The 11,357-nt window shown below is 35.4% G+C and overlaps 2 protein-coding genes across 2 annotated transcripts; one reads left to right on the top strand and one right to left on the bottom strand.

The window, feature by feature from the left end:
* Positions 1-2,678: 2,678 nt before the first annotated feature.
* LOC113635516 (polyadenylate-binding protein 1-like) lies at positions 2,679-5,392 on the bottom strand. The gene is made up of 6 exons (XM_027135012.2): positions 5,186-5,392; positions 4,559-4,581; positions 4,245-4,329; positions 3,921-4,054; positions 3,411-3,461; positions 2,679-2,974 (listed from the first exon to the last, which is right to left on the bottom strand). Exons 1-6 carry the CDS (start codon positions 5,226-5,228, stop codon positions 2,909-2,911), a joined length of 402 nt encoding a protein of 133 aa, XP_026990813.1. The 5' UTR covers positions 5,229-5,392; the 3' UTR covers positions 2,679-2,908.
* Positions 5,393-5,845: 453 nt separating this feature from the next.
* On the top strand, positions 5,846-10,527 carry LOC113635506 (gastrula zinc finger protein XlCGF7.1-like). Its single transcript, XM_047818016.1, has 2 exons — positions 5,846-5,988; positions 9,097-10,527. Exons 1-2 carry the CDS (start codon positions 5,970-5,972, stop codon positions 9,891-9,893), a joined length of 816 nt encoding a protein of 271 aa, XP_047673972.1. The 5' UTR covers positions 5,846-5,969; the 3' UTR covers positions 9,894-10,527.
* The last annotated feature ends 830 nt before the right edge of the window (positions 10,528-11,357 follow it).

Below are 11,357 nucleotides of genomic sequence, written 5' to 3'. Positions count from 1 at the left end.
TAACTATTTAAGACAAAACATTGTATGTATTGATAATTCTTTTTAGATTTAAATATAAAGTTAGTGGAACTTTGACAAGTAATAATTTAAGGCAATAAAATTTGACTTAGCAATAAATTCTAACCATATCTTAAAGTTGTATGTATGAAACAATGCACAGAACTGTGAACTCTGATGCATGAAATATACTAAATGATTTATTCAACAAAGTAATTTATTTTTTGTAGGTTATATCCACTTATGTGGTGAAGTATTGGAAATAAGCTATGAACAACATTCTAATATTTAACAAATAATAAATTTGAAACAAGAATAAATGCAGTAAAATATTGAATATACACAGTTTTGCCTAAGAATTATTTATAGGCTGATGGTGGTGTAGAACATGTATGAAGCTTTAAACATTGCCATAGAGGTTTAACTTACAGAGACTGGTCAGTCTTTACAAAGTGCTCTGAACGGACATCATTTAAGATACTGTAGGACATGCGAGGTGCAACAGACAGCAGACTTTGCTGTAAATATGGTTAAAAGGTGTAGTTCACATTAGTGATGATATTTCTGATCTACTGTCAGTGTGCATAAAAAATTACACATTACTAAGTTATAGATACTTGAACTGTCCAGCTTAGTGAGTAGATGGCTTGTAGATTGAAGTTTTAAGTTAAGAGGTTCAACAGCACTGTTTAGAAGTACTGTATATCTGCAGTAGGCTACATGTATTCCCAAAGCATTTACAGGTTTGCTAGGAATAATTAGTAAACAACAGTCTCTGTGAATTATTTGTCCTCAGCCTTCTCATCTTATTGCTTTTATATAAAGTTGGTCTATGTCATCTCAAGCTTCCCAGCACTCCTGGCATCTTCACCATTTTAGGCTGCTTCCCTTATGCCTCCTTGTCTCCCACCTACTGTCCTTCCAGTCCTGAGAATGAGATATAACCTCCTGGATCTCCTAATTCTGCCATTTCTCTCAATCCTACACTGGTAAAAATGATGTGTTGGATATACTGAAAATATGTATGCACCATTTTTGCATCACACTTGAAAAAAAAAAATACTTAAAATTAACAAGAAAACCATTGTTTTGTTATATGTGCTTAAATTTTTGTAACATGATAGAATCTAAGTAATTGCAAGTTAACTTAAAATTTAAGCTCATTTATGTAAAAAAAAAAAAAAAAAAAGGACAATTAATTGAGTTGAACCAATGTAAAATTTTAACTTATTGTAGATTATCAGCTATTGGTCTGCATACTGCACTGCTGCTTTAATGGGGTAAACACAGCACAAATTCCTAGTATGGGTCACTATGTCACTTCACTAAAATAAATTACACATGCAAATCACACAAAATAAAGCATTTCACTTTATTTTTTTAAACAGACTGCAATGCAATGGTGAAGCCTAAAACCACACATCATGAATGTACAACAAATGTGTCACATTAACAAATGAAAGTTCACTTCCAACAGGACAATTCCTTTATGCTGACCCCATTGCAACACTTTCTTGCTCAGAACTAGAAGGAGTTTAAAAACAGTTTTATATTCAGTATGAATAGGCAAGACATTGCAGTGTCTTACTAACATGGACCTTTTCAGTAAAAGATGGTATATACTAAAATGACCTAATATTACACGGACCAGGGCGGGAACAGAATTATCTTAAAGCAAACATACCAACGCGATGCATGGTCATATTCCTCTGAAATAAACAAATTAAACACTAGAACATTCATTCGATGGAGTCACACTGCTTTTAGCAGTCGCACAATCGCGTGCACACTCGTTCCTCCTTTCATACAATGACTTATTTGTACAAACTAGACTTTCATAAGTATTTAAGTTACACATTTCTAATTGTTGAAGCTAAATTCGTAGCAATTCAGAAATTCAATTTAAAAAAGTTTCTTTCTTGACCACAAACGCATTAACACAAATAAACGAATGTACATTAAAACGACAAATCTTACCTCTTTTCAGCGTCTTCGCCTCTTTGCGTTTCAGAAAACATCTTCACTTAACACTACAAACAAGTGTTTATTAAAGTCAAAACCTCAAAATCAAATATTTTGCTTAGTTTATAGAAAGTTCCACCGTCTTAACATGTGCATCACCAGATGGATCCAGTTTTTTCCAGATTTGAATATCACGTGGCTCAGTCATATACTTAAAATATTATGTTATAATTACTTAGTTTTGATGCAATTTTAATACTAGTGTAGTGACATGTTTTTTCATTATATTTAGGCATACACTTAGGTTCACCTTGTAATGTATATATTTATGTTACAGTACAGACACTATATATGCTAAGTAGAGGTTGAAAAATTAAAATTACTTTATTTGTGTTTAGCTTATTTTTTTTTTTTTTATAAGTAATGGTTGTTCAGCCAACGAATCGTTTAGAGTGTACCTGCCCTGATCACCCTACTTCTCCCTCTAGAGGATGTTCTTCTACTTATATTGATTAGGCTTTTCATCAATTAACTTCTTTTGATCCATGTTTCTCTGAGTGATTATTTCATTTTGAATAGCAATTCTACTACAGCTAAGTCACTTAGGCTTATTTGATTATATGCTATAAAGTCTGATTTTAATAAAATTTAGATTCAGGTAGTTAGATTGAGTTATTATATTTTTACACTTTATCACAAATTTTTCTTAACACTTCCCATTACAAAAATATTTTATTTTATTTTGTTGCATTACTTGGAGATTAACATTATACAGAAAAAATTGTAAAAATTTAATTATCCCTTAAATAATTATTACTATTATTAAATAAATAGTCATTCATATTTTAATTCAGAGTTTTACATTACAAATTTAAAAAAACATACAAATTGTTAAAATATTTATAATCTTATGTTCATTTGTAAATATATACAATACAATATATACAGTTTATTGAAAAAATTGGCTGTTCTTTCCCCTCCTTTTCTTCTTCTTCTTCTTGAGTACAGGAAAGTGCTTAAAAATGAGAAGCAGATATGCACTGATTATTATATTGTTATATTTCTTTTGCATATAATGATAATTACCCAATTTTAATTACAGTTTATTATATTATAACATTATCCTGTTATTGCTCTGGTCTTAATAATTGTTATGATATTCCAAAATTATAGTCTTTCTGCATGTATTCTATTCAGCAGATTTATATTGAGCAGACTGAAGAAATATCTGGTCTCCACTTTGCCCAAGCAAGTGCTAATCATCAAGCAGAAGAGAGCTCATGCTTATACTGTGTATCAAACGGGACATGTTTCATTTCAGGCCAAACATTTGACCTATCTAGGGAGCTTACTGTATATTTTGGCTATAAATTGCAAAGTGTGTGTAATGACTGCAGAATAAAATTGTGTAGCATTTGTCTAAGAATTATTGTGTGCATCAGAGTACTTACCACATCCTGGCCAGCTTCCCTCGCCTGAAGCACAGCAGCAATCTGATTGACCTGCACACACATGAATATGACGATAAATTACAGTGTTTCATCTATTTGATTTGTGTGATTATTGAATAAGCAAGTTGTTGTCCTTCGGCTGCTCCATGTTCAGGGTTGCCACAGCGGATCGTCCGAGCCATGTGTTTTGATTTGGCACAGGTTTTATCTGATGCCGTTCCTGACTCAACCCTCCAATTTTATCTGTGCTAAGGACTGGAACTGAGCATTAACCGCTCATTGGCTGGCTTGGTTTCGTGCTGGTTAGAGCACAAGATATAATTGAATAAGCAACTGATACATGAATGTGGATATCGGTAAATAAGTCATTAGTGGGTGTGGCTTTGTTTCCACACAAGTAAAGCTAACTCATGGCAACTGCATGAATCAGACAAAGCACAATTTATATATTGCTAAACTTCTAGACAATTTACTAAAGCATACAAACATGTGCGTGTGTGTGTACAGTACATGGGCACGCAGACGGTTGGGCTCCGCAATCAAGTTGACCAGGTCGAAGTTGTTCTCTCCTTCAATAACCAACCTGGTTATACGTTTGGCCCCAGTCGGGTGGATTTTCTCCACTAGGGGAAAAATGTACTCATCTGCAGAGAGAGAGACAGAGAGAGTGTGAGAGATGCTGCTTTGTCTTTTGTTTGGCTCCATATTCCAAAAGCACGAGGAGTGTAAAGTAGACTGTGGACTGTATACACTGTTGTATTTAAGGAAACACTTGTCATGCTGTGAGGAAGTGTATTTGTGTGCAAGTTTGTATACAGTATGACTGAGACTTACACAGCATCCTGATCTGTTCGCCCAGATCAGCTGACTCCAACATGTAGATTGTCAGCGGCTTCCGATCTGGTGCAGGAACAGCAGACTGGGAAAGCAAAATATAGTAATTATTATTATTATTATTATTATTATTATTATTATTATTATTATTATTATTAATGCTGTTATTAGAAGGAGAAATAGTAGTAGAAAACAATAGAATTAATTAAACATCAAAGATGTAGTTAATATATTATATTACAATATTAAGCAAAAATGTTGTGTTATTGGTGTGTGTGTGTTTGAATCTGTTTAGCTGCAGCACTGTTCAGTACCTCAGACTGGGAGATGAAGGAGCCTGTAGACAGAAAAACATAATACAATATTTCAGTTAAAATACATTTTATTTTGGAGAGACAGAGAGAGATAGTATATTAATAAACTATAATACAAAAAAGCCTGTAATGTTTCCTATTAATCCTTAGATAAATAAAATATTAGCTACATTTACATTCTACAGGTAGAAAACACAAAAGTCCGGAGCTAATCATGTATGTGTCTAATCACTATGTTACACCTGCTTTACTGTACAACCTGTAGCGAGGATTGTGAAAAGTGACCAAACAACAGAGGAAATATTTTATTCCATCCATCCATCCTCGGGGGCAGCAGTCTAAGCAGAGACGCCCAGACTTCCCTCTCCCCAGACGCCTCTGTGTTCCCCCGGAAATATTTTATTGTGGAATTAAAATCGATTATTAAGTCAAACTCATCGATTCGGTTCAGTATTTTTACTGTCATTTATACCTGTGTCCAAGTTCGCAAGCACAGTAAGTAGCATTGTGTTAATTCATGTCGAAAGAAGATCTCGCTTAGATAGAAAACATTAGACTGTAAACACGGTGTAATTTAAACCCGCTTTATTGTAAAAACATTATGAAATTAAAGTCACATTCTCTTACCGTGAGCTGACTGAGATTGGTCGGGAGGAGCGCGGAAATCCATGGTTTTTCTTTCTTTCTTTTCTTTCTTTCTTTCTTTGTCGGATGTAGGATGCAGCTCCGTGCAGCTCAGTGTTGTGTTTAGATTTAAACAAAAATAAACAAGTTAAAGAAAAACATCAAACACGCCGGATATGACGTGTGCACAGGTTCTAATAGGGCTCGCGAGATGTGGATAAAAAATATTTAATAATAGATTAAGAAAAAAGTTAATAAAATAATTTATTAATAAAAAAGAAAAATAAAGATATTAATGAATTATTATTACTGAGTTTTTTATATTTGATTAAAATTTAAGAAATTATTTTTTTCATAATCATTGTTAACAAGCATTACTAAAATATAAAATGGAAAAATAAAACTATTAGTAATAATATTATTAAACAAAATTGAAAAAATCCTTCAAGTTTCAACTGAAGTGAAAATTCTCATATAATTAACAAACTTTATCTGATCATATACAATGGAAATGCATGTTTATGTATAAGCTATACTTGTAACGTCTGACAAGGCAATCGCGGCCAACAGCACGCCTCTTTATAGGCTCTCGGACACGTAGCTGCAATTAGCGCAAATCGCTAACACCTGTGCGTTCGGCGTGCGGAGATAGTCTGCGCCAAAGTTAGCGCGTATGTAGCACTCTGAGCGGTAATACAGGACTCTCAAGTTTTGGAGACAGGCAAGCGTGACATCTCCACCCCCCCATCCATCCATCCATCCATCCATTAAATAAATAAATAAATAAATGGGAGTTGTTGTGTTTGGTAAGGATACTGACCGCAATTTAACCAAGTACAAAGTATTATTAATTTGTGTGCGTGCGCGAGTGAGAGAGAGAGATTGATTGATTATGACTGGTGTTTATTGTAAGTGTTTGTTGCCTTTTTGGACTCCTTTATCATTTGTAATATTGCTCCCATTTAAAACACTTCGGCTCAAGCCCAGCCATTTTTAGGGTCATGATTGTTTTGTGTTGAGGTTTTGTTCAAACCGACCATCGAAAATACCCTCGCTAATGATTTTTTTCCCCCATTTGGTTGTTGCGGTAAATATTACCCAGATAGTGCTATTTTCTGATTGGCTATTGTGTAGACTTTTTTTTGATTGGTTGATAAGTGTCAGGCTCGATTAAGCGGTGCGGACTGATACATTTTGCGCATATTAAATATGATAAATAGAAAAAAAGTTTTTCTGCGTGAGAAATACGATGTGTGGCGGGAGAGCGTGATAAAAGACCGAAATGCGTGACACTTGACAGCCCTGGTAATATAAAATCTAAAGATGAGTTAGGAAAAGTTTCTACTTGCAGTTCAGCACGGTAATCTGTATTAGGGCGCGTTGCGCTCTGAGAGGTAATATAGCAACTAAAAGCTTAAAAAGAAGCATTGTTTGTTTCAGAGTGGTAATGTGCATCAGAGTGCAAAGCGAATTAACCTGATAGGTAATTGTTGAGTAAGAAGTAACCGCTTCTGTGCTCATCTCTGGCTGCTTCTTTTCTGTGCCTTTCTGGCGTCACCAAAAACATTCCCCCTTCACTTTGTGTGTATATATGTAATTAGTTTAGTGACCCATGCACCCATATGAAAGCAACTGACTAGACTCTGGCAAAAGATCTGTTACATAAGATATTCACACTTTTCCAGTGTTAGTTATATTTTTCTTATTATTATTATCTACGTGATTCTATATAAGAGCTTTATGTAGAGAAAACTATGCCAGTAATGTTTGTTTACAATTTTAAGACATTAATAGATGAATAACAAAACATTGTGTGATTAATGAACAATAATTTGGAAACTGACAATTTTTTAAAACACTAAACATAATTGGATTTATCTCAACTTTAGAATTAGAATATAAATCACAAATCTAAGCGTTTAACAATAAGAGCTAAAAACCTTTTATTCTGCTAATGGGGCACATTAACCACTGTGAGAAATATAAAATGTTTTAAAATGTGTGGTTTTGTGTTAATAATTAACTTGACTGCTTCCTTCACGTAGTATATTGTTAAAAACATTTGTTCAATGTGAAATGATTTAAAAACGACGACGACCATTAATCAAATATCGAATTTTCCAACGCGGTAGGGACCATTGTTCGGAATTAGTGGTTCCGGACCTATTTTATTGTCAGACTGTGGGCATCCACAATCCTACTCTAACACAACACGGTAAGAAAGTTTGTTTAGCTTTAGGTTTAGCCTTTAGCCTCTAGCTTTAGCTTTAGGTTTATTTAGTCATCTTCGACTAGTTATCGCTAACAGTGAAAGCAAACATAAAGATCTCCGTCCCGACTCTCTCCAGTAATCCTGTGATGTTGTACAGTCGCTGTATGAAACATGGGAGATGATCTAAAGCCTTTGTGTTGGTTAAATGTACAACAATAAAAATACAATGGAGATAATTCACCAATCTTTGTCTATTGTGTACAATGTTATTCATGTGAGGAGTAGTGTTAAGTGTGTGTCTGTCTGTTAAATGTGCTGAATGCTAGACTAGGTCTTATTTTCATCCAGTAACAGCCATGGCAAGGCCTGATGCTCAGCTTAGTGTATAAACTCCTTGCACACTAGACATATATTTCAAAGGAAAGGTGCATAGTGCAGAATGGTCCAGTGTGTTGGGATACCGATCAGAAGGTCATGAGTTCGAATTCAAAGTCCACCAGACTGCCACTGTTGGGCCCCTGAGCAAGGCTCTTAACCCTCAATTGCTAAGTTGTATAAAAAAATAGATAATGTAAGTCACTCTGGATATAAGGGCGTCTGCTAAATGCTGGAAATGAAAATGTAAAATTAACGGCAAGATACAAATTGAGTTGAACGATAGATCTGCTTCAGGATTTGTACTGATGTTCGAATAGAGAGAATAAATGGTGGAGATTAAACAAAAGGTGTTTTAGACTTTTGATAAGCAATTTATCAAGCGTGGATCCGTGTTCTCAGCTCAGTTGATTTGATTTATTTATTTATAATTGCTTTTAAATTGTTTTTTTTTAATTGTTTTTCTTTTTTCGGTTTGTTCATGATTTGTCAGCCCAACTCATGCAGTTTTGTAGCTTATTAATTTGTTAAAATATGTGAAGTTTACCTGAATTGGACTGTGAAAAATGACACAATTTAAATTTCTCAAAAGTTTTTGTGAACCAAATATTTATTAATTAATCACCAAAATATTTGTGACTTTCATTTATTTGTGCACTTCACTTTTTTTAAATATATTTTAATATTTATATACAGAGAGAAAAACAATAACTTTGTTATAACATCATAAGAGGGATCCAGGAAGCTGATGAAGTGTAGCAGGACCAGGAAGTGTCTTCTTCTTGTATCCTCTTGAGGTTCTGGGAAAGAGAGGGAAAAATACACTAGTTTTGTGGATAGAAAATTTACTCGCCTCTGTGAGAATGCGATGCCCATAAAACTCTCCCTTCTTCTAACAGAGCGTGAAGAGTTTGAGGGCCGCACTGATTGGCCGTTGTTCTTGACATGTTAAAGCTGCTCCACCCTGTGGCCATATGCTCCTTTGCTTTCCCCAGCAATGGGGTGATGAAGCGGTGCTGTCCCTTCAGCATTCGGGACCCATGATATACCATGATATTCTTCTTGTTCTTCTTGTTCTTCTTCTTGAAGATTTTCTTGATACTGAAATCACTATTTCTCTACCTGAAGAAATTCTGCAAATAATATTTATTGGGTCAGAGTATATCTTGACACTCTTACATCTGGTGTGAAATCTTATACATATTATTCTGGTGTGAAATCCAACACAGGAAAGGTGTTGTGTGTGTATATAGCTCTGCATTTCAGCTTATAACTTTTTTGTTACAAATCCTAAATAACTGACAATATTTGCTTCTTTGTGCTCTAGATAACGAGTGGTGTCCTGTTGTCCCCTGCTGTCCATTCACTAGAATGGAGCTTGAACTCACCAACATCCAACAAAGCTCATCTTGCAGTAACATCGCACGCAGACATGTAAAGAAAGAAATTCACCGCTGCTCACTGTGTGGGATGAATTTCAGTCGCAAGGGAAATCTTCAGCAACATCAGCACATTCATACAGGAGAGAAGCCACATCACTGCTCTGACTGTGGAATGAGGTTCAGTCTGAAATATACACTCCAACGGCACCAGCGTATTCACACAGGTGAAAAGCCATATTTCTGCTCAGAATGTGGGATGAGTTTCAGCCAGAAAAGTAATCTCCACCAACACCAGCATATTCACAAGGAAGAGAAGCCATACCGCTGCTTCGAATGTGGGATGAGTTTCAGTCAGAAGTGTAATCTCCTACCTCACCAGCGCACTCACACAGGAGAGAAGCCATTTCAGTGCTCAGCATGTGGGATGAGTTTTAGTCAGAGGACAGCTCTCCAACAGCACCAGCGCATTCACACAGGAGACAAGCCATATCACTGCTCAGACTGTGGGAAGAGTTTCAGTTGGAAGAGCAATTTCCTACGACACCAGCGCATTCACACAGGAGTGAAGCCATATTACTGTTCAGAGTGTGGGATGAGCTTCAGTCACATGAGTACTTTACAACAGCACCAGCACGTTCACACAGGAGTGAAGCCGTTTCACTGTTCAGACTGTGGGATGCGTTTCAGTTGGAAGAATAATCTCTATCGACACCAGCGCAGTCACACAGGAGTGAAGCCGTAATTCTGCTCAGCTTGCTGAAAGAGTTTTATTAGGCACCGAAAGGTTTCAATACGAAGCATATCGATAGATCTAAGAATTAGGACATGCTGTAGTTAAATTATTCTAGCTTAAGCTTAAATGATCACGTTTATCTGTGCCATTTCGTATTTATTGACAAATCCTTGTCTTGTGTTTTCATACTGTACTTATCTCTTCAAGTGAGTTTTTGTCCCTGACATAGTGACTTATCATGAAGAGAAAAAATGCTTTTCCAACCAGATAAGTGCATCTACTGTATGTGACTGATTTTTATGTTTCTTTTTATTTTCTTTTATTTAGTTACTGAATTGGAAAAAGTCAAGATGCGAACTCTTTATAATATAAAACCAGTTTGAACCAGTTAGTCACAGTTTCTGTTCAATTACAGTTCTGCACAGTTTTTGCTCAATATCGCCCAGAGCAATACATCCTGTTCTACTCTGTTGTCTTTCGTTAACTTTGTGCTGACCATTAGATTAAATAAAATTGCTCCTGTCCCTGGCAAATTAAAACCCTCTACAAACTTGTACAACTTAACAACTTGGCACCACTTGCAGACCAAGTTCTGTACATATTCTCATACATCTGAATAAACTTTGAGAGAAATTGACAAATAGTTTGTCTTTGTGTCTCTTTTGGCAACTCTCCCAGGATCCCGAGGAAGCATGCAGCAGGGTGATTTATATAGAATCCGTCTGACCAGATAAAAAATATTTTCTGCAGGATTTGTTCTGATAAGTACTAAAGTGTATTTTATTTTTTTTAAATATAATCCAATTGTGTCAAGGATTTTTTTTCCCCTATACCTAGTCACTATGGACTAGTCACATATTTATCCTTCTGTGTTTCCACTGATCATATTTGGAAAGATATTCCTTAACCAAGGAGTTATCTAGACATTAGGAGGGCAAAATTAACCTTATTGGTTGTATGTGTGCACTTGGTTATTATTAACCTATACATCCTGCTGCACTCGTCATTTTCTGTGAGAATACAGTTAAATACATGGATGGATGTGATCAAGCCAGATTCAAACCTCATGATTGGCTCTATTACAAAGCTTATGGTTAATTTATTCAGCCATTTATTGACTATTTGGTGGGTCAGACCAAGAGATCCACATAGACTGGGTTAATAACTATATGGGATAATGACTGGCTTGTTAAAATAGTGACTTGCACAAAGACCTGAGTTAGAAAAAAACAAATCTGAAAGTTAATCACTACTTTAATGTTAAACCCAGAACCAAACGTTACACAGAGGTGTAGTGTCTGCTGTCAGCTCATCAATAAAGATGCAGATGTAGGTTTGTCCTTTGTGCAAGTGAGTAAATGCTATACTATATATACTATACTATATAGCCACTTAGTGATTAGGCACATCTACTACAATTTCACCCTTCAGAGGATGACTTGATTTCTCTTCTCGTGAGATTTAGTTGTTATG

The sequence above is a fragment of the Tachysurus fulvidraco genome, chromosome 9, assembly GCF_022655615.1.
Source record: "Tachysurus fulvidraco isolate hzauxx_2018 chromosome 9, HZAU_PFXX_2.0, whole genome shotgun sequence".
NCBI lineage: Eukaryota > Metazoa > Chordata > Actinopteri > Siluriformes > Bagridae > Tachysurus > Tachysurus fulvidraco.
The sequence above is the reverse complement of the archived record's forward strand: the minus strand, read 5'-3'. Positions and strand labels throughout refer to the sequence as shown.